We start from the raw sequence: 23,780 nt of genomic DNA on the forward strand, positions 1-23,780 counted from the left end.
ATAAAGATTTATATTTTTTTCTTCTGTATCTCTAAGTCACATTAAATGTCTTTACTGATTCTCTCCTATCCAAATATTTCAGTTCAACTATCTGGCTACTTTAAAAAAAACCTCTTGAGATACAGCATGGGAAATTAATGTGGTGCTGAGTTTGTGTCTGATTTACTAAGTATATAGGTGAAACAATAAGCCAAATTAGTTCACACTTTATTAAGGGCAACAGAAAAAGTGTGCATAGTAAAGATTTCAGAGGAGAAAAATACATGGAAATTTATGCAAATAAGAAAAAATGCATAACAAGCCCTGCTAAGTGAGCAAAGAGGCCTCTTTCATAGTGGTGATCCTCATATTTCAGACAAAGCAACTGGCCCTATCCAATCCAGCCCAGCATTCCTCCAATGGTTGCTGCTGGTGTCTGTCTTGTATTTCATTTTAAATTGTGAGTTCTCTGGGGACAGGGAGCTATTTACTTTTCCATGTAAAGCACTTTGGGAACTTTTATTGGAAAGCGGTATAGTATATAAATATACATTGTGGTAGTATTAATAGTAATGGTGTTACCTTCACAAATGTTGCCCTTCAGTGCACTCAGCATTTGCCCTCTAAGACCCCAATGCAATGTACAAGTACTAGCTAGAAAAGATTCCTTGTGGACTCTTGATTCCAGTGGATGGAGCATGAGATAATCAAGTGTGCCAAAACTCCTAACACACTGAGTCTTTTGGAGCACATGTAATGCACTCTTAATGCCTAATAACACAATCCTAATCCCTCATTATATATTTATAAAACTGGTGTTTTAGAATTTCTGAAAATAGATGTCTTACCTGAATTTTTGTTCCATTTCATCTTTCAGTTGCATTTCATTATGTAGCTGTTCTTCAAGCTGATAAACTGTTTTTTGCAAAGATTCCAGCTTTGCATTTAAAGGAAAGCATGAAATAGGAAAGAAATGTTTACTGGAATTTCTAAGACTGCCTAAATAAGATATAAAACAGGTTGCTTACCTGTAACAGGTGATCCATATTCACTTACAACTGCGTTTTCTGCACCTGCACAGCAGTCCCACAAAGAAATATCAAGTTCCATGAGGCTCTCTCCAGCATTCTGAGGCTCACAAGAAGCGTCCATTAAAATATACAAGAGAGCACCTTCTCGCTCAGCTCCTGAAGTGGCTGCTTCAATATGTGAAGAAAGGAAGACTGACAAAGTCAAAGTAAGAAAAGCTGAGAAGATAACACACTAATATTGTGGCAACACACTGGGGGGTGGGGGGAGGTGGTATGAGTGAACATTGATCACCAGAGAGACCACCTGTTACTGGTAAGCAACCTGTTTATCTTCGAGGTGATCCATGTTCCCTCACAACTGTCCAAAAACAGAGGTGGGTGCCAGTGTGGTTAGAGCACTCTTTTAAAAACTGTCTTATCTAAGTCGGCTTCAGCAACAGAGTGGAGGTCCACAGCACAGTGACTCACAAAAGTTAAGCCTGAAGACCAGGTAGCAGCCTTGTAGACCAGGTAGCAGCTTTGCAGATATCAGCCATGCTAATGCCAGACATATGGGCAGCAGAGTTGGCCATGGCTCTAGTAAAATGAGCCTCTTCCTTATTTGGCAGCTGGATTCCTTGTTGGCTGTAACAGGAGAAGATGATGTCAACTAGCCAGTTTAAAAGTCTTTGACATGAGACATGGCACTCCTTGTTGCCCCCCGAATAGGTGATAAGCAATTTGTTGGACTGGCAGAAAGATTTAGTATGGTTCAAATAGCAGAGTAGACATCTACGGACACTGAGTGCACAGAATTATCTAAGGATTAACAAAAAAAATAGGTAACATAATATCCTGATTAAGGTGAAAATCAGGGATGACGTTGGGGCAAAACAAGGAATCGGAACGAAGGACTACCTTCTCAGGGTAAAACTTGGTAAACGTGAATCAGCTCTTAAAGTAGAAAATTCATTCACCCACCTGGCCGATGCGATAGCTATTAGAAAGGCGGTCTTTTAGGAGAGGTCCCTCAGATTGAAAAGATAAAGGGTTCAAAGGGCAGCTCAGTCAAGGAAGACAGAACTAGACACATTCTCCAGGGCTGAGTGGAGTTAACAACTTGTATAAGAGGATACAAGTTGTTAACTCTCCTAAGGAATCCCAGAGTCCAGGTGTGTGAAGACTGAATGACCATCCCCATCCTGGATGATGCATGGAGATAGCAGCCAGGTGAATCTTGAGTGAGGTGTTGGAAAGACCCAATGATTTTATATACGTCTGGTATAAGAGAATTTGCCCGATGGAGGAAGAAAAATTGAAGCATTCTGAAGTTGAACAACAAGTAAAGCATTTCCGCTTGCACAGCTAGTTTCTTCTGGTGGATTCCTTCCTTTCATTAAAAAGGATCTCATCTTCTCATTTAGTAATTAATCTTCCAAGATGTAAGGTTCAGGGTCCTGAGACTGTGATGGAGAATGCATCCCGACTCCTGGGAGAGTAGGTCTTGTTGATGGAGGAGATGACGATGCTGTCTCTTGGACAACTGCAGCGAGTCCCCTCCTGAAGGATTTTGCTTGCGAACTTTGAGAGCAGTGGAAAAAGGGAAAATAGATAGTAGAAATGGTCTTTCAAAGGTACCTGAAAATCATCCCCCATGAATGTCTTCCCTGCCCCTGTCCTCAAGCAGAAAAGCTCACATTTCTTTTGGGACTGGGTCCCATACAAGTCTACAAGGAGATGTTCCAGAGGCAAAACGTGTCCGGGAGAACATTAATGTTCAACTCCGACTGATGTTGGGTGATAAGAACCAGATCCTTGCTCAGTGAGTGACATGATTGCTCAGACATCACTCCCACAGCTGCATTGCCAGGTTGTTGGGAGACCAGGAGATGGTGCCTCCAAGCATGAAGATTTATATATGATTTATACATGCCATGGTGGTAGTATTGTCCAAGTGGATCTGTACCGTATGTTCCTTCAAGACAGGCAAGAACATCTTCAGCACTAGAAAAACTGCTAGAAGCTTGAGAAAGTTGATGTAAAAAGCCTGTTGTTGAGTGTTCCAACAGCCCTGTGTGTGTAGATCACAGCAGTGGGCTCCCCACCCCCATAGAGAGGTGTCTGTGCTGAGGGTGAACGGCACCCTGAGAGACTGAGTGAGCACAGGACATTGGTTGGCAGGGTCAGCCACTTGCTCTGCTTGTCCAGGTTCAGCCTGAAGACAGGCAGGAACCAAGTCTGTAGTTGACACGTTTTCAGACGGGCATGGGAGACAGTTGTCGTGCAAGAGGCCATCAATTTGAGGAGGCGCTGTACAGAGTGAGCTCTTTGTTTGGGATTGCTCTGAAAGATAAAAATCAGGATGATAATTGAGGCTTTCCTGTCATTTGAAAGAAGCATGCTTTGAATCTGTATCTACGACAGTGCCTATAAATGAGATGCATCTCTGTGGGGTTTTTTTTTTTTTACTTCTTGAAGTTGATAGTCAAGCCCAGATCTGTTAGGAGAGACAGAGTATATTGGACATGAGAATAGAGACCTCCCTGAAAAGAAAACTTGCACCAATCACCATTAAAAGGTAGGTTCTTTCTCTTATCCTTCATATTTGTTTCCAAAGGGGTGGAACATAACCAGGCATGCCTGCGGAGGGAGACTGAGCCTGCACACACCTGGGACTCAGTCTCTGCAATTTTTAAGGAAAGGCATAAAGCACAGTAAATCTTCTGTCCGTCTTTATCAACAGGCACTGAATGCTTCCTTCCCAACTGGTTGGTAAATACACAATCTACAACAAAAGAGTTGGGAGGAAGATGCTTAAAAAGGAAAGGGCAGGATTTTTCTTGCACCCTATAAAGACTATAAAAGACTTTCCAGGCACTTAGAGATGGTAGTAGAGGCAACTGAAACATCCTAGGAGTCCTTAGAAGCACTGACCAGCACAGGAAGTGAAGCCAGCTGACTGGAGGGGCTGAGGACATGAAATCGTAAATTGGGTCCTTAATCTCCTGAACAGGTGTTTCAAGTTCAAGACCCAGAGCCTTTGCCATTTCAGTGGCTTGCACTCTATTAGATCTAGTTTATAATATCTGACTGAAGGCGATGCAGCCACATAATCATCTGGTGATGGGTCAGACACACTTTCTGTTTGAACAGAATCTTCATCAGAGGAAGAGGAAGAATTATACTCCCCATGAGACAACTAGTAGTGTGAAAGTCAGAGGAGGATTGAGAAGTTGTCTTGCATCCTGGGTAGGTGTTGGAGGAGGAGGAGGACTGGAGGAGGAGGAGCTGCAGGGGCAGCAGGTTGTTTGAAGGGAGATCTAGGCAGAGCCTCTTTGGCAACAGGCATATGTGGTTTGGAAAGAAGGCCTCTTCATTTCATTTTCTTCCACCACTTGTAGTCTTCGAAATTATAAGGAAGACCAGCGGAGGTAAAACGAAGAGGATCCCTGTAGCATTCAGGACCATGGCTATGACCGGGGTCAACCACACCCGGTGAACTCAAGTAATTTTGTGATTGGGGTGGAAGCTGTGGAGCAGGGTAATGGAATATCTCCTTCCAACAGTAAGAAATGGCACACCTGGGAGTATGATGAGCCAGAGATGCTCAAGGGGTCTTTGGCACAAGTGCAATTGAAGCAGCAGAGGAATCAAGGCCATGCAAGGGAAATCCCATCAAGATAGAGGCTGAAGGGGTCATGTTGGTAGAACCCATCAGGGATTCCAGATGCCTCACAGAAGCTATGGAAGAAGCCAGGGAAGGCTCTACAGGAGAGCGCTGGCAGTCCAAATCCAAGCCATTCCCTATGAGAAGAATGGCCTGGAGAGTAAGCAGGTGAGTAGTCAATCACAATCAGTGATAGAGGCTACTGACTGGCACCAGTACTGGAGACAGATGAGTCATCAACATCGTTGGAATCTGAGGAAGAGTTGAAGGTCTAGAGATAGTAGAAGTCAGTGGTGTCCTTTGGATGGGCGTCAACCTTGATTTTGAAGGTGCTGTTGTTGACTGTCGATGTCAAAGCCTATGCACAGTCTGAAGCCACAAATAGACAGCAGTCTTCTGTATCGACGATGTGCAGCGAGTATCACAGACAGCATAACCAGTCGATGCAGGACCCATGATGTTGAACGATTGAAGGCAATCAGCGAGATGGGAGTCCCTGACGTTGATGTCAGTGTTGGAACTCAAGATGGCACATGACGGTGCTTGGATTCTGGTTGTCCAGCAGCGAAGGAATGATTGAGCTTTCACTTCTTGTGTCAACCAGTCTTGTTGATAGATGCCTGCTTTTAAAAGGTAGAGTCACCATGGTGCTTCATGAGGGTCAAGGGTTGAGTGCCCAATATCGATGGTTGACAACCTTGGCACTGGGGTTGGGGACGGGAGCAGAGTTTCATATAAGGCGGTTTGTAGGGAAGTTCCCTGCTCTTTCAGGTTTGTTTAGAGAATGAAAGACAGATTTTGTAGGAATTGATATTGTGGTTTCCCCCCCCAATAAATTAAGCACTCATCCTGCCTGTCAGACGATGGGAAGGTACCCTTGCAGGTTTTACAGCACTTAAGCATCTTTTTTGAATCCATAGGGCAAGAAAGTAGTCGAAGATGGGCTGAGGTAAAAAAACTGACCAGAAACAGAGGGAAATCCAAAGAATAATCATAGAAACATTCCAAAGTCGAGCTTAGTAATCAGTAAATGTTTTCCACAGGAATCAAGAAAGGAAAGAGGAGCAGAACCTTCATGATGCGACAAACACAGCAGAGGAGAAGGAACTGAAGAAGAAGGTGCTCTCTGGCCTAATTTAATGGATGCGTCTCGTGTGCCTCAGAATGCCAGAGCATACCTCATGGAGCTTGATATTTCTCTATGGGAATACTGTGCTGGTGCAGAAGACCAGTTGTGTGGAACATGGATCACTTCAGAGATCCTATTTTATAACAGCTTCATAGAAATTAAATTTGAGTACTTTTAAGTATCTTTGAAACCTTTCTTACATTAAAAACAGCCTACAATCTTCAACTGGTAGATTAACCAAATAAAACCAATTTTAAATAGTAATGTTGCAAGTTAAGGGCACACAATTTACACCAGTTTGGATTGATTCTAGCATTTTGCTACAATAGGGAATGACAAAGCAACATTTTAAATGCCATGTTCTTCTTAAAAGGAGTGGTAGCTTAGGTTTATTAATTTGTAAATTCTTTTACATCACCTTCCAAATATCTTGAAATAGTTCCTATATAGATGTTTTAGCAATATGCAAATCAAAATTTGATTAATTAGGAGGCAAGGGATTAATAAAAAAGCTTTAAGATTTCAATTTAACCATTAATAAAGGACAAACATTAAAAATACATGAAACATACCAAACTTTTATCTGCATTGGTGCTTGCTCTGTTGTCATTAGAGTTTGCTGTACAGCTGGATAAATACCTGAAACCAATGTTTAACAGTTTGTTAAAAAGGAAGAGAACCATAAACACACACAAAAATCTACAGATTCTGTACAAAAATTCTATTGTATTTTAAAATCATAATTTATATACTGTAAAGCTCATTGGGTTCAGTATATGTACAAGAAATATATGTACTAAACAATGCAAAGTATGTACCTCTCAGGTACTTCAGGAGAAAAAAATTGCTCTGTTTTGCAATATTCTTAGAACAGCTTACAACTTAATGTAATGCATTATTGTTCAACTATCAGTAATGTACAGTATCTTCCAGAATGCTTAGATTTTTGCTCTACTTGCAACTGTGATTTATAGAGAATATTTTACAACAAAAATCATCATCAATTGAGATTAGGAGATTAAAAAACTGATGTAAAGACAAAAGTACAAAACCCTTTGAAATATGGGAATTTGGTATTTGCTGGCAATCTGTTTCTCAGTTTTAATGTCTGATCCAATTGTGCTTTTCTTTATTTGAATACTGCACAAGAAGAATAAAGTGGTCATGTACCGTAAGTCTATTTACATAAAACTAGCAGTGAAGAGGGTAGTTATTTCCACATTTCATGAACTTTTAAGTTTGCGATATTAAATGTGATAAAAATAAGATGATGATGGTGATGATGATGATAAATAAGACAGACAGACACTTAGGAGCTAGACCGTCTATTGTTCCTATTGTATTTGTTTGTGCTACATATTTACTGAAGTATCATTATGACATGATTTCATACACTATTATTGCAGTAAGTGTATACTATGCTAAATGGGGGAGGATCTATTCCCAACACTGCTGAATAGGAAAATAAAGTATCAGAATATGCTATTATGTCAAAGATAACAAGTGATACAATATTGGAAAAAAGAATATTATCACAATATATTTACTCAAATTGGGGCATTTATTGATATTGGGTTATGGTATTGGGTACTGGGCACACTCTTCAGCATATGTAACTCTTAATATGATGTTTTTAAAAAGAGGCAATTGTCTAGATAATTAGATTATTGATCCTTTTAAAAAAATCAATAAAATTTAAATTGAAAAATTTATGCACCATATTAGATAGAACAAAGCTCCAGGACATGCTGCATGTATTTTCAAAAGTCACTCATACTCTATTTTTGGAGACATTCCTATTAAAATGTCTAATTGCATGAAACTGTGTTCCCTAAAATAACATGAACCTCCCAATAATCCCTGTTCAGAATGCTTTCCTTCATATCTTGCATGTAGTTTTGCTTTGGCAGCATATATTTTTGAAAGTGAAAAGCTTCACAGCTGCTCAGAAAATCCAGGTTCATTAGAAGGTTTGACAAGTTGTCTCTTTATCAGCTGAGCTTTCCATCAAAAAGAGGGTGGCCAAGGGAAAGTCTTCACAATTTGCTATGCTCAACACTATGCTTGGACACATCCTTAAATTAATACAATTGGCTATATTATGGAGAAGTGTTTTTATTTGATCCTGAAAATCTGAAGTTTCATCAGAAATGAAACTTATGGACACTATTAATATAAATTAAACTTGATAATAATTTAGTGAGTTGCCCATTTTGCTTGAACTCTCAGCCACCAGGCAATGTTGCCATGGATATTCAACAGGTAAGATAGTGGTCAATTTAAAAACAGGTTGCTCACTTGTAACTGATGATCTGGTAGAGATCCGTCGACATCCATAAGAAGTAGGTTCTGCACCTGTGCAGAGACCATGCAGTAGCTATGCCAAAGCTTGCTGAGGTGTCCTGACTCCGCCCATGCTCTGAGCGTACTATTAAAAGGCGAGCAGGAAACATGTTCCTCAGTTCTTGGATGACCGCCATAGAGGACGACCATCTAAGTGAGTTTTCTGTGAGCAACGATGAGCAATCCATGGCAATGCAAACAAGGACTAAGGGCTGCACACCCAAATACACACATAGAAAAGACACAACACTACTGCAGAGGGGAAGGTAGGGAGGGTCTTATGTATGTCGATGGATCTCTACCAGATCATTGTTTATCTGGATCGAGATCCATAAGAAGTGGGTGTTTAGCAAGCTCCAAATGGAGGAGGGTGCAGTAGTAGTTAGGGTAACACCCTCTTCAAAACACTCCTCTGAAAAATAGCCTCTGCAGCAGAACGCACGTCTATGGCATAATGTTTCAGGAAAGGAGTCTCGGAGGACCAGGTTGCTGCTTTGCAGATGTCCATAAAGGTCACTCCGGAAAGATGTGTAGCAAAGGAAGCATGTGCCTTTGTTGAATGGGCCTTGATGGCTTCTGGTGGAGTCTTGTTCTGAAGTTTATATGTGAGCAAAATGAGCTCCACTAACCATCTGGACAAATGTTGACGTGAGATGCACATGCCCTTGGCAGAGCCTTCATAGGCCACGAAAAGACGCATTGAGGTACGGAAGTCCCTTGTGCGTGCCAGGTAAAACAGGAGTGCTCTGCGCACGTCAAGTGAGTGTATGGATCTTTCTAGAGCAGAAGAAGGGTTCCTAAAATAAGTTGGGAGGACAATGTCCTGGTTCAGATGAAAACTGGACACCACCTTAGGCCGAAAGGCAGGGACCAAGCACATCAGGACTTTATCTTAGTAGAATCTAGTGTATGGAGAGTCGACTCTAAGATCTAGGAGCTCACTTACATGTCAAGCTGTGGTGATGGCGACTAGGAAAGCAGTCTTCAAAAGTGACTAGTCGCAAAGATGCTGTCGCCATGGGTTCGGACGGAGCCTCAGTGAGCGTTGAGAGAACTAGTGAAAGACTCCACGGCTCCACAGGGGACTTAACTGGAGAATAGATATTTGATAGGCCTTTCAAAAAATGCCTTACTCTTTGGGTGAGAAAACAGAGTCACACCATCCAAGCCCAGATGCCGAGATGAAAGAGCAGCCAGGTGGACTTTCTTGCATTTTTATTTTATTTTATTTATTTATTTGCATTTTACCAGCCAGGTGGACTTAAAAAAATATTAGCCAGTCCTTGAGCCTTTAAGGAGGAGAGGTACAGCAATATCTGTTCGACGGACACTGTCGGGGCAAAAAACCCCTGATCCTGGCATAGTTCTTGAAGCGAAGCCATTTGCCAGCATAGTTGCACCTTGTAGATGCCTTCCTTTGATTAAACAGGACTTATTTCAGAATCCTATGCGCCATATGGTCAGCTGGAGAGTGTGGGCATCCGGGTGGAGGACGTGACCATCGTCTTGGGATAGAAGGTCCAGTACTCGTGGAAGACATCGGTACTGGTTCTGAGACAGTCTGTGTACCTGTGGAAATGAAGGCTGCCTTGGCCACCATGGTGTCACCAAGATACAAGGTACTGGAGTTCAGAGAAAGCGAGCCACCACTCTGGTGATTATTGGTTGAGAGAGAAACATGTACAGTGTCTCTTGTGTCCAATCCAATTGGTCTGAAAAGACCAGAGCTGTCAAAAGCTAAGTCTTCTACCTTGTCGAGCATATCAGGCTGTAAAGTGGTAGAGTGCAACTAAGACTACCTACGGAGAGTGATTGCTGCTGTCATCGCACGAGACTCACTCTCAGCTAAGTGCTTGGCGATGCTAAGTAGTTGTCTGGTCAGGTCTCCCAACCTTTCCAGAGTATGGCAGAATTTCTTCCTAAACTCACCTGGGGGAAAAGTGTCCAGGTCTGTAAGTAAGCCTTCCCAGTTGCTGTGACCATATTTAGTCATACACGCGGAGTACTTGGCCACCTTGATGGAGAGGCATGAGGTCGAATATACCTTTCTCCCCAGGAGGTCCAGTTTCCAACCCTCTTTGTCAGGTGGCACCGTGTAGCATTTCCCAGCTTTAGAAGTGGAGGTGCAGTCTATCACTAAACTATTAGGTGCAGGATGTTTGAGAAGATAGCATTATCCTTGTCCTGGATATGATACAAGCTCTCAAGGTGCTTAGTTGTTGGGGCGGAAGTATGGAGAACCTCCCAGGCGCACTTGGCAGCTTGCGTTATGACAGGAAGCATTGGCAAAGACACTGGTGCAGTAGATTGGGTCTTAAGCATGAAATTATAGACAGAAATTATAGACAGAAATTATCTATAGTGGCCAACTCAGAGCGAAGATCCAGACCCAGCACTGCAGCCATGGCCTGGACATGCTTGTGGTACGCCTTGAGCTCTTCGTTAGATGAGATATAAGTCATAGGAGCCACATCCATTGATGGCTCTACGATGATTTCTTCCTCTTCTGGATCCGACTCTAAATCAGACGAACCACAATGGTCTGAGTGTGAGGCAGACGGTGAAGAGGGAACTAAAGTTTGAGTCTCCGCTGCAGTGTGCAGTGCATCCTGTGGTGTTTGTGTAGACACCAAACATGTCGTAGAGATCTTAGTATGGGATGCATGGTGTGCCAGAGTTGTAGAAGACATCTGGGTGGAGATGTGTGATGGTACTCAACGTTGCAGGCGGAGGAAGTTGAGAAACAGGCTTCCATGGCCTGGTCGATTCACGAACATAGGATGCCGCAGGCAAAGAACCCATAGGCTGGGCTGATGCAGGGTGGGTGAAGCCACACGTGTGCCAAGAGAGAGGGCTCTGTAGGTGGGCAGCTGACCATGCAGGAGACGGATGAGTGAACAAGGTTGGAGGAGCTTGGGGCTCTGCTTCTGATGGGAGAAAGCCCAAGAACATCGACGGGGTGCTCAATGTAGAGTCCAGCAATGTGAGCAGTGTGTTGGTTTCCACTGGAACGAGACTCACAGCAGCATCTGCAGTGTTGCCATTGTCGATGTCGAAGGTAGGAGGTGGCAGTCGGCATCGAGGAGAGACTTGTCTGGATACTGAGACCACCGGGGTATGCAGCGTAGAAAGAGAGTGGCTTGCAACTGCTGGCATTGAAGGAGAAGATGATGAAATCAGCGTCTGAGCTGGCAAGAGAGAGCAGGCTCTTGGTACCGTGGATGTCAACGCCCAAGGCGGGTGTGTAGACATTTGTGTTGAAATCAAAGGCTCGGCGTCAATCGATGTAGGGGCATAGCATCATCAGCCCCCGGAGTAGCATCCCCAGTTAGCACTCGGAGTAGCGCCCCCAGGTAGTGTCGTCAGCCCCTGGATCGGGGGAGGAAGCTGCACTGCCAAGAGAGATGGAGTGTGCTCCACCGTCAGATCGATGAGCTTCTGGCATTTCCCATTCAGTGTCGAGACGGAACCCGAGCTGTGGCATTTAGGAGGTGTTGACATTGAGGACCATTCCAAGGATCCCGACTGCGACACAAGCCTCGACACAGAGCTCGATGTCAAAGTCAAAGAGCGCTTCCCCCTCCTGACACGTTGAAGAGGACCTTGCCATCGATGTTGAGCTCTGTTTGGCGGGAGTTTTCGAGCCACTCTCGGAAGAATGACCAGGATTCGTTGTCGAGGCTGGTCTCGGTAGCGATTTGGACTTACGGGAAGTCAGCGTCTATGGAGGTGCTGAGAAGAATTTCGGAGGAGTTTTCACCCTCAAAGCTGATGAGCAGGGCATCCCTGGTGTTGTGAGGCTTGGCATGTCATCACAGATTGCCACGCAGAGGCGGCGTGCCCAGTTTTTCTTGTGTTTGATGGGAGAGGATAGGCAGATCTTACACAAGGTGACATTATAATGCTCTCCCAAGCAAATAAGGCACAGGTTGTGCAAGTCCTAAGAGGGGAGTTTGGTTTTACAGTGCTCACATCTCTTAAAGGATTTCTTCTCCCCAACCATCACGTAGTCAAATCCAAATGAGTCAGAGAAAGCTGAAGGGTCGTTAGCTGATTCCGAGGTCAGGAAAGCGAAAGAGTCTCGTCAGCCAGTCCGGGTCAATAATTTAATCAGAGTCCGTCAGCCGTTCCAAGTTCAAAAACCGAGGGAGATATGTCAGCGGTTCTGGGTCAGAAGGAAAGTGTATCTTGTCAGCCAGTAGGCGTCAAAAAGCCATATCACACACACACAATGACACGTATTCGCAATCCAAAGGAATAGCCAAAGGTCGTAACATAGAATCAATCCGATAAAGCACTAAAAATACTCACAAAAAATCTCAGAGAAATACGAGGAACTTCCCGACTAGCGGTAGACCAAAGTCTAAACGCAATGGTAGTTGGAAAAGAACTGAGGAACGTGCATCCAGACCACCTTTAAACAGCATGCTCAGAGCGTGGGGGCGGGGTCAGGACACCTCGACAAGCTTTGGTATAGCTACCGAATGGTCTCTGCGCAGGCGCAGAACTCATTTCTTATGGTATTGATGGATCTCGATCCAGATCAGCTTGTTGCTACATCATATTTTAAAAAACAAAAACAAAATCACAAATATGAAATAAAAACCTGAGATTTATAAATCCCACAGAACAGATTTACAATATTATAAATATAATACTATAACATTATTATATAGATACTTCAAGTCAGTTTATTGAAACATCCAAACTGCATCCAGGACATTCCTATAAGAAATATACATACCTTCAGTTAAAATTCTAAAAAGCCACTACCTTTATTATTTTCTCTATACTTACTGATGGCTGCTGTAGTAAGTAAATCCTACAAAAGGTAGCTGGTTGCCAACAAATGCTTTTGGAATAGGGAATGTTTCTTCTTCTCCTTTATCTTCCTCCAAATCATCAAAGTTACTAGTGTCAATGTCACTACTTAAATCAGGTACAACAGGTGCTACAGCTACCAAAATAAAAAAGGATTACTAAAATGTGCATTAAAGCACATAACAACATAACTGTGATGAAATACAGTTGTGAAATAATACATACAGCACAAGGAATCCACATTGTACAAAAAGAAGTTGTACAGATTTATAAAAGACCTCTTTCAGGAATTTTGAACAGTGATAACATTAAGCTCCACAACTTTCGCCTTACTTCCCAGAGAGAAGTGACTAATTTTTTTAAGATTAGGGGTCATACCTGATTTTAGACAATGGCTGGGATCCAAAGAATCTATATATTTAATTCTCCTAGACGTGCCTCAGCCTTTGTGGGGATGCGTCCCGCCAACCCAGCTGATTGGCTGGGCAGCGGAGCGGAGGGACGCACCTGATTGGCTGAGGCGCGTCTCAGTGGTGGAGGACAGAGGCGGCGGCGAGCCGGGCCCGGCCGCGGAGGACAGAGGCGGTGGCGGGCCCGGCCCGGCCACGGAGGCTGGCGGCGGCGGTAGTAGTGGGCCAGGCAACGGGTCCGGCCCGGCCACTGAGGCGAGGAGGCGGTGGTGGCGGGCCCGGATGCCAGGCAGCGGCGGGCCTGGCCGCGGCACTCAGCCGGGCCAGAGACTGGGGCAGGGGAAGAGAGGCGGCGGATCTGGCCCAGCGCGGAGGCCAGGCGAGAAGGCGGCGGCAGCCCGGCCGGAGACTGGGGCGGGGGGGGAAGAGGTTGCCGGCCCCCCAAAAAGCACAGATGCTCTGTGCGGGGGTCGGCTTGTTGTTTAACTAATTCTGTATGCACAAGGGGGCTTGAATTTCTCCAGCAGCAGTCCTTCATACCAAATGGAAACAGCTTTTGAAACTGAAGGGGTATTCAAAAGCAGTTTGTGTTATGGCATGGATGTCTGTTATTCAGGGAGGGGAGGAGTAAGCAATCCCAATGCATTTGCACAAACTGTTGGGAGCAGTCAAACAAAGTAACTCTTCTAGTTAATATGGATAAGAAAGGCAACACTTTTCAGAAAAAAATGGATTTTTAGCTGTCTGGGAAACCACTTCCTTCATATATATAGTTTGAAATATGCATCAAATGCCTCTTTCCCTGTAAAGGATTTGTTGTTAATAATACTTAATTATTTGACAAGGCAGTCTAATAGAAACTGAGAGAGACATGCCCCAACTGCCAAAGATAACGGAAGCACGGACCTCGTGCAGGGCAGTTGGAAGCGGCACGAGGACCTAGTCAATCTGTCCGCGAGGTCCCTGCAAAGGCACAGAACCCATTCTTTATGAATGCAACAGATCACGATCCAGATGACTTAATTATTTGTCATTAACAATACTTACGCTAAATAAATAAATAAATGTAGAAGCAGTTTCTATAGAGTGTGATACTTACTGTCTCTAAGAGTTTCCCAAGCCCACTGGTCATTTTTGAAGAATGGGTGTCGCTTGATTTCTTCCACGCCATTTCGACCTAATCTAACTTCCCTGTAAACGTGAATTATTCTTATAAATATTTATATTATTTCTTTTACCAAGGATGGTTATCACAGGAGAGAATTAAATTTATAGTTGAGGACAATATAAAACCTCTCATTTTCCGAGTACTTACACAGGACCCTGAAACAGATGTCTGTTCATGAAACATGTACTTTGACCACTTGCACCAGAGCTTGGAGAACATTTACTTTCCAAAGCTAACAGAAGCATTATACACATTTGCAGCCTTCAGGTTTTCCTCAAATATATGTTTCTGGGACACTACTGACTACACTGATTACATCATCAGTTACATAAAAAGGACATCCAGGTACTTTTGTAACTGAAATACATCTCAAGTCCATTTATGGTATTCATGGGATTGATCTAGAATTATTATTAAATTATTTTTATATCCATTTTCAACAACAAAAAAGTTATCCAAGTATTTTCCCCCTAATATTACTTACCAAGGCTAACTTAAATTCTACCTCTGCATTTTGCATTCGGCTGGCTAAAGAATTTGCAAGTTCATTGGGTGGCTGGGATGAGTGCAAGGCTCTACCTGAACAGGTAGCCATGTACTCTTCCAACCAATGAGAGGAGGAATTGGAAGATTTAAATCCCCTCCCACAGCATTTTGTGGTGCTATCCCAGTCTCCCATACAGCAGTGCAAGTTGTGACCAGTCTTTGTTGAGGAGCCAAGTAGGAATATTTTTCCTTTTAGCCCAAATTGACTTGCAGAGCAGTTTGCCTACATCACAAAGTGTATTTCACTTAGGGCACACAGGTTTGCAAGTATAGTCACAATTGGGAGGGTCGGTGGGGATAGAGGTTTTGACAGGAGTACGGGCAGGAATCTTGAGGCATCTTTGGGTGATGTCTAATCCTAGCCCTGGGTCATAAGGCTTAGGGGAGAGGGAAACAGAGGCCCTTTAAGAAGAGCCAATTCTTAAACTCAGGGCTTAGGACTCAGGTGATGAAGAGGGTTGGAATCCCTTGAGACTAGTGTTCTCTCTAAGGCATACACACATGCATGCACTCACAAGTTTTTTAATGCCCGCTCAGTTAATTTTAGATCCCAGCAGATTGAATCAGGACGGCCCCATCCTGAATGCATGTGTGCACACACTGCCTAGATTCTGTTGCTCAAAACAAAACTCAATGCGCATACAGATAAAAACATTGAAGAGAACACTGCTTGAGACACCTATATGGGTGTGTCAAGAAAGTGCCCAAGTCAAGGGATTCTCTGATTGGAGGCATGAAGCCAGGGTGGGCTTGCCCTACAAAGATGGGCTGCAGTGGTGGGGCAGACCTTCATCCTGAAGAACAGTGACCTACACCAACATGAAATGGTGTACTGATTTAGTTCATTGTTAAACATCTTTCCATTTGATTAATAAAACCTTTATTTACCAAAAATTAATGGCCTTTATTTATTTACTAAAAATTGTTTTCTTGCCTCTTTATCAACATAGCTAGAAACAAACAAGTTTGAAGCTACCTTAACTGTGATCCCTTCAGTTATATCTACCTTTTAATTATACTGCTTTAAAAGGCTTGTTTAATTATCTCACAAGCATTTAAAAAGATTATTCTGGGCTTTCATGTAAACAAGCATACAATTATTATTCAAACAAGTTTACTAGAACCCCAAGTTTAAACCTCCATATGGTCTGAGCTACCTACTTAAATTTTCTGTTATATAGAGAAACACCACTAGATTTTATTCAAAGGCAAGAGATAAATTAATAGGATTCAGCAGATTATAAAAACACTTATCAAATGAGCATCACTCATCCGCATCAGAGTCTGGTGGTGACCAGGTGATGTATTGTATCACACACACAAAATCCTTAACACATTTTAATTCAGAATATACACAGTATTTTTACCTGTCAGTTAAGAAGCCACAAATAAGATTTTTTGCATCTTTAGAAATATCATTATCATCAGGGAAGCTAAGAGAATTCTTATGGTTCATAATTTTACTATATGTTCCAACCAAAGAATCTGCATAAAAAGGTGTATCCCCTAAAAACAAGAGGAGAAATGGAAAAACAAGAAGTCACACAGCTGTTAGCTAAAATGAGCATGATGCCAGCAAGAATGAGAGGGAAGAAAGAGCTGCAGCAAACTGAACTCTGCTAAAGACCAGGGGAAGTGTGATGCTTAATGCACTTGCTATCATTCATATATCAAAACCATAAAGGAGAAATGTATATCCCAGATATGCAACCACACCAGCTCATTATAAAAATGAAAACATATTGGTTCTCAACGAAGTAGAGCCGTTGGTTGCAAACCAACATGCTTTAGATTGTTACAGCAACCAGTTAGTGTACATGCCTGCTAAGGAATACATTGGTTGATAGCCAGACTTTTTCAGTGAAAACAACATTTCACATGTGCAATGGGGAAGGGGTGATTTTCTCCAATCTCTTTACTCTGCAGCCCACTTAGCCTCCTGAATATATGTCCCTGAAGGTTGCAGGACCCTAAAAGAAATATTACACACGGAACACAGTTGTCCGAATGTCAGCTATTAATTTTAGATTGGAGAACATAATTTAAAATCAATCCACCCTCCTTAATTCCAATTTCTATAGAAAAGCAGTACTAAAAGCAAACTGACCCTGATTTGGTCCAGTGAATATACTTTTAAAATTAAAAGTGTATGAAAACTAGGAATGAATCAATGTAACTACGTAGATTATAGTCAGCCTATTTCTCCATATAGCAGCATCAGATGCTATAATCCCATGTCCACTCATTCTCTCCGGCTGCATTTAACTAATTTTGCTATGCTGAAATAATCCAATCATGCACAAAACAAGAATTCGTAACTAAAAATTTAAATTAACCAATAAATAAAGCAACTGATATTTAGCAATATTATTTAACTCCATAAGAAACACAGTTAATGTCACTTGTAAAACAATGATAATTCAGATACTCACCCACAAGCATTTCATATAAAAAGACGCCAACTGACCACCAGTCACATTCTCGTCCGTAGTAGCCATCACCACCTTGAGATTTTAAGACTTCTGGAGATATGTAGTCGGGGGTTCCAACAGCGGTATCACATCGTACCATACCTTCCTATAAAGAAAAATGATATAACTGAGCCGCTCAGTGAGACTCACCTATTACTTCAAGAAGTATCTTGAAGCAAAATACTTTTACCGATCTGCCTGGAAATAGGCATTAAGATGCAAGCTCACTATTACCAACTGACATTCTCATTAATTTAAACAAACACCAGCATCCAAAGAACTGCTTCCACAAAAACATAATTTTCAAACACACTCAAATTAATCCAGAATATAAAAACATACCAACCTTATTCATCTTCATACAGGTACCAAAATCTGCTAGTTTTAAATGACCAGATTTATCTAGCAGCATATTATCAGGCTTTACATCTCTGAAAAAAACAAAAGCAATTTTTTTTCAGACTAGATTTATTTACAAAAAAGCAAGATAAGATTATTAGATGTTATGTTGCAAGAGACGTAGGGCTGTTAAGTCGCAGTCAGCAAATAGGGAACCAACTACTGACTCGTTATTTATGGGCGTTCCGTTCTTGCCTATAGTTGGGAAACCACGAATAAAGGAGCCTTACCCCTATGGGAATAAACAGGTTGCTCACCTGGAACTTTTGATGGTCTGGTATCATTCACAACATTGGGGTCTCCGCCTGTACAGTAGCCACCACAGAAGGATTCATCAGCTCCTCAAAGCACTCTGAAGCCCCACCCTTTGCGCGTAGAGCACACTCTGTCTGTTGTGGTGCCAGAGTGCTTTTCTCCTCAGTTCCTGGACAGATGACATTGGATCAAAACTTCTTCAAAGAAGGCAAGTGAGGAAAGGAAGCAAGTGCATCCGATAATCGGGGTGGGTGTTATGAATGATACCAAGTCACCAAATGATCAGAAGCTACAGGTGAGCAATCTGTTTCTCCTTGTGGTGGCCTGGTATCATTCCCAACATTGGGCAAAAGCAGCTAGCTCCCAAATAGAAGAAGCCAGGTTCTAAATAATCTTTTAAAGAATGGACCGCACCAAACCAGCCTCAGCCACAGAGTGGATATCAAGGGCATAGAGTTGAATAAAAGGTTGATCAGACAACCATGTGGCAGCCTTGTGGATTTCAGTGAAGCTTACTCTTGACAGGTGAGCAGCCACAGTCGCCATTGCCTTTGTGGAATGAGCCCGAATCGTCAAAGATAGAGTTAGTCCTTGCTTCTCGTAACAGAACAACATAACCTGAACCAGCCTCTCAGACAGCCTTTGTCTGGAGACAGGACTGCCCCTATTGGGGCCTGCAAAAGTACTGAAGATCCTGCGAGTATGCCAGAAGTCCTTAGTACATACCAGGTAGTACAGAAGGGCCCTACAGATGTCCAAAGAGTGCAATAAGAGTTCAAGGGGAATCACAGGACCAGGAAAAAGGTAAGCAAGACCATGTCTTGGTTAATATGAAAGTCTGGCACTATTGGGGGGGGGCAGGGAGGCTGGGTCAGTAGTGCGTTCAGAGCAGGTAGATCCACCATGGACTCGATAATTGTCCTTCAACATCTGGCTGAAAAATACTCAGGGAAATCCCCAGGGGCACATTTATTGACTTCAAACAAGCTTTCGTTCAGATTTCTAGGAGCAAATTATGGGAGAGGCTCGCCCAAAGAAATATCGACAGGAGACTTCTCCTGTTGATGGTTAAACTACATGAGAACACCACCCTCAAAGTCAGGCTAAACAGGAAAGGTCAGGTGACTAATTCAATTTCAACCAGGACTGGTGTCAGGCAAGGGTGTATTTTGGCCCTGGCATTATTTAATTTTTATATTAACCCCCTTGTGGAACGCATGAGGAAATTGGACTTTCACCCACCTAAATTAGCTCAAAAACATATTAATGTGCTACTGTACGCGGATGATGGTGCATTGATTTCTAGGACGAGGGTTGGCCTTAAGCTAATTTTGAGAGAGCTGGCCAACTTTTGCAATGACCACGAACTGTCTTTGAATTATGACAAAACCAAAATCATGGTCTTTGCGGCTAGACCTAGGATGCTTACATGGAAACTTAATGGGCATACTTTAGAGCAGAACAGACAATTTAAATATCTTGGAGTTGTGTTACAGGCCAACAGAAGCACTACAGCATATAGGGATTATGTTATTGCCAACGCCCAGAAAGCCGCCTCAGCAATTTGCTCCTTGCACATAAATAAACTAGCTCATTCGCTGTAAGTAGCTTTAGAACTTTTTAAGGCCAAGGCTCTTGCCTTGCTTCTGGTGGGAGGCGCGCTAGGGAATAAAACGAATTATCCGAAGTTGGAGACGGTCCAATCTAAGTTTATTAAGTCTCTTCTTAGATTACCGTGTTCAGTTTCAAATGCTGCCATTAGGCTGGAGATTGGATGGCCATCTGTAGAAGCGAGATTGTGGGAAATGGTTTTCTCCTATTGGCTTAATCTGATTTTTCACCCCACGGGCATTGCTCCCTTGATATTGGAGAATGGCTTTATGACCCGTTGGAAAAATGATATCAATGCAATGTTAGCATTCTTGGGTTTTTCCCTGCCCCTGATTAGAACTCTGGGCCACAGCAAGGCCAAAATTGCCATAACTCAACGCATCTGGGATATGACGAAGCAGGGGGATGTTGCCCAAACAGGCCCTGGCCTATTCTTAGGAGATCAAATCAACAGTCATTCCCCCGCTGAATATTTACTTAGGATCTCTAACGGGGATCATCGTAGGGCTCTTTCAGCAGCTAGACTTAACGCCCTTCATATGGCGGTACTGGAAGGACGTTTTGGGAAGGTGCCCTACGACCAAAGATTATGCCCCTGCCAGAACGGTGAAGTGGAGACTACAGAACATCTGATGCTGAAGTGCAGATTTTATACTGAATTAAGGGGAAAGCTTCTCTCTCCACTACTAACTCATTACAATTCTAATTGCCCTTCTGATGGGGACAAGGCCCTTTTCCTGCTTACTGCTAGGTCAGAGTATGCTTACAGGAGGGTAGCAAAATTTCTCTTCATAGCAAGCAAGATTCGGTTTAGTGTGATTGAGGCACAAGATGCTGGGTTGTGCACTTCAGATTAACTGGTTTTATTTGAACGAATTTAGCCATGTGTATGATATTTGAAGGTATTAATGTTTTGTGTATTTTATGTATTTACTGCTGCTGCTGTTTCTTTTTCTTTTTGTATTTATGCTGGCTTTGGGCCGAAATAAACAAATACACATACAGTAAGCATCACCACCTTGCTAGGGTAAAACACTGTGTAGGAAACGTCCATCCTCAGAGCGGAAAGCTCACTAATCCTCTGGGCTGTCATAATCATGATGAAGGCAACTTTAAATGAAAGTAATTTGAGGAATGTTCAAGACAGGGGTTCAAAGCAATTTTACATGAGTATAAAAAGGACCAAAGAAAGACTCCAGAATTTCACTGGTTCTTTGACTGGAGGAGATAAATTATTCAAGCCTTTAAAAAAAAATGCTTTCAGTCCAGATGGGGGGAAAGGGATGTGGATCCCCAACCTGGGTGCACTTCAGATAGTGAAGACATATATACCTTGTTAGAAGAGTTAGACAATCCTGTCTGATTGATAGAAATAAGGTAGAGTAAGACTTTCCAGACCGAAGCCATAGAGAAATTGAAGCCTTCCACTTGCAGGAGTAATTGTGCCTCGTAGAAGCCTTCCATTCATGAACAATAATATTCTTCAGATAGAAGACTTCATGCTTGAACATTCAGGGTCCTGAAGCTGTGGTGAAGGACCTGACCGTCATTTTGGTGAAGGAGATCTGGGCAGTATTGAAGATGGCAGTGGGAACCCTGAGGCAGGTGGAAGAGAAGAGGGGATGAGGGCTGCCTCGGCCACCACAGGGTGAACAGAATGCAGTTTCTTCTCTGTACGGAGATCTTGCTCACAACCCTGGATAGGAGCTGGAAATGAGGGGGAATGAAGAAGAACTTGCCCATCCAAAGGACCTGGATGGCCTTTCCTACAGACACCACGCCCACCGCAGCTCTTGAACAGCAAAGTGGGGATTTCTTGTTTTCCCAGGTGGTGAAGAGAAAAGCTAGGGCATCACTGTAAGTTCTCACTCATGTTGGCAAACAGTGCTGGTTTGTATGCCAAAACATCAATGTCCACTATATGTAGAGCCAAGAGATATCCTGTGCCCTCAAATGGGTGATAACCACGCTGACCCACTTAATGATCATGTGTGGTGCTGTGGACAACCCAAAAGGAAGAGTAGTGCACTGGAAGATCTGGTATCCCACCGTGAAACATAAGTAATTCTGATGATGTGGGTGAATGGAGACGTGGAAATAAGTGTCTTTAAGGTTAAGAGGCAAACTACTCCTCTCCAGACAGGAGGGAAAGAAGTTGCTACTACTTCAGCATCCGGAATTTCCTTGTATGTATAAAGCGATTCAGGGTCCAGGATGGGATGAAGACCTCCATCCATCTTTAGAACTTGAAAATATTGGGAGTAAAACCCTGCCCTTTGGGTCTCCAGAGAGACTGGTTGTATCGCTCCTTGGGATAAGAGTTCTTGTACCTCCACTAGAAGCACAGAGTTGTGGGGGTATATTTTATTCCCATGAAGAGAGATGAAAACAAGAACTCTGTGGTGTAGCTAGTGAAGATTATGCTTAGAACCCAGGTGTCGGATGTGATAAGACACCATAGTGCTAAGTAAGGGACGAGCTGGATGAATAAAGGAGTGGGAGCAATGGGCAAGAGTACAGACGAGTCAAAGACTTTGCTTGGAGGCATCTTGGTCTCTAGCCTTCTGATGTTGATTTCCTCTTTGAAAGAACAGTCATCTTGAGCGAAGGAATGATGGATCTCTGTCATGTGAGCGCAAGGATAGGAAGCGCTGGGTCTTTCAGGAACCTTTGGGAATAGGAGCTTGAAGCAGTTGCTGCTGAAGTGAAAGTATATGCAGTTAACTTTGACTTCTTCATGCACTCCATCACATCATCTGCCTCTATTGAAAAGCCCTTCCCTGTCAAAGGGCAAATCTTCAATCTTGTCCCACATATCCTGCTGGAAATAGGAAGACTGAAGCCAGGCATGCCTGCACAGTGACACAGCACTGGCCATGGTACAGGATTCTGTCTCTGTTAGATGTTTTGCAGAACTCAGACTGGCAGGTAACATCAGCGGATTATGCGAGAAGCTCCTTAAAGCGTGCTTGGAAAGGTGCAGGGGCATTCTGCATGTCGGTCTTGAAACCTTCCCAGATAGAATAACGAAATTTTGCCATACAGGCCATGTAGTTTGAAACTTTCATGCAGAGGAAGGAAGGGGAGTAAATCATATGCCCCATAGAGTCAATCTTCCTGCCCTCTTTATCCATGGGAGCAGAATGCAGCTTTCCAGATTTTGAAGAAGTTCTCCAATCTAGGGAAAGTTGAGGCCGTAGACAAGGAGGCATCCCAAGCTGATCTGGCTGAGTTAAGAAGAACAGGTAGCATGGGCAAAGCCGCAGGAGTAGAGGTGGTGGTTAAAGACAAAGTCACATGTTACTGACATTTGGGCAGAAGATTTCCGCTCCAGGCCAAACACCTTCTCCATCCCAGAGACTTGGATTCTATAAGACTTGGTCTCTTCTGTGGTGGGGGAGTCAGGTGGATTATTAGGAACATCATCATCTGGCAAGGAGCCAGAAGGAGTCTTTGTAATGGTAGGCTCATCAGATTCTGACGTGGAAACGTACTCATCTGGCATACATCTATCCAGCACAACAGAAGCATCTGCTGGTGACAATGGCTCAAAAGGGTCGTCTGGAACTTGAGGAGGAGCAGGCAGAAGAGTTTTTGTGGCAGGTTGGGAGGGTGGAGGCTGGAAAGGAAGAGGATTAACGGCACCCTTGAAAGGAGTGGGACCTGAAGATTGACCAAAGAATGAAAGATGATTTTAGCTTGTTTAATTTCTATAAGCAAAAGTCCTCATAATCATAAAGAAATAAAGGCAATTGTCCAGAAACTGCGTTCCTAAATTGACCCATTCTGCAGATGTAGCTCAGGTCGAGGGCACCAGGAGCTCAAGTAATCCAGCCTTCGTTGATATAGGGAAGAAGCAGGCAGAGAAAAGTTGCTCCTTCCAAGCTGATGGGAGACAGGAAGGAAAGGCAACTGGAGTCACTCTGGCAGGCAAGGCAGATGAAATCTATGGAACACGTGGAATCCCGACA

General features: G+C 43.1%; 1 protein-coding gene across 2 annotated transcripts in view; it reads right to left on the reverse strand.

The window, feature by feature from the left end:
* The window catches only part of ROCK1 (Rho associated coiled-coil containing protein kinase 1), a 272,534-nt gene that overhangs the window by 124,017 nt on the left and 124,737 nt on the right, over positions 1-23,780 (reverse strand). For both annotated transcript variants that reach the window (XR_008305444.1, XM_053242579.1), the window contains exons 6-12: positions 17,891-17,975; positions 17,506-17,650; positions 16,441-16,579; positions 14,459-14,550; positions 12,926-13,085; positions 6,358-6,424; positions 828-916 (exon numbers count right to left, since the gene is read on the reverse strand). Coding sequence is in view for 1 of the 2 variants with exons in the window: in XM_053242579.1 (XP_053098554.1) it covers positions 828-916; positions 6,358-6,424; positions 12,926-13,085; positions 14,459-14,550; positions 16,441-16,579; positions 17,506-17,650; positions 17,891-17,975 (777 nt within the window). In the remaining variant the exon portion in view is untranslated. The remainder of the gene's footprint in view (positions 1-827; positions 917-6,357; positions 6,425-12,925; positions 13,086-14,458; positions 14,551-16,440; positions 16,580-17,505; positions 17,651-17,890; positions 17,976-23,780) is intronic.

Source organism: Hemicordylus capensis, chromosome 4 (assembly GCF_027244095.1).
Source record: "Hemicordylus capensis ecotype Gifberg chromosome 4, rHemCap1.1.pri, whole genome shotgun sequence".
NCBI classification, from domain to species: Eukaryota; Metazoa; Chordata; class Lepidosauria; order Squamata; family Cordylidae; genus Hemicordylus; species Hemicordylus capensis.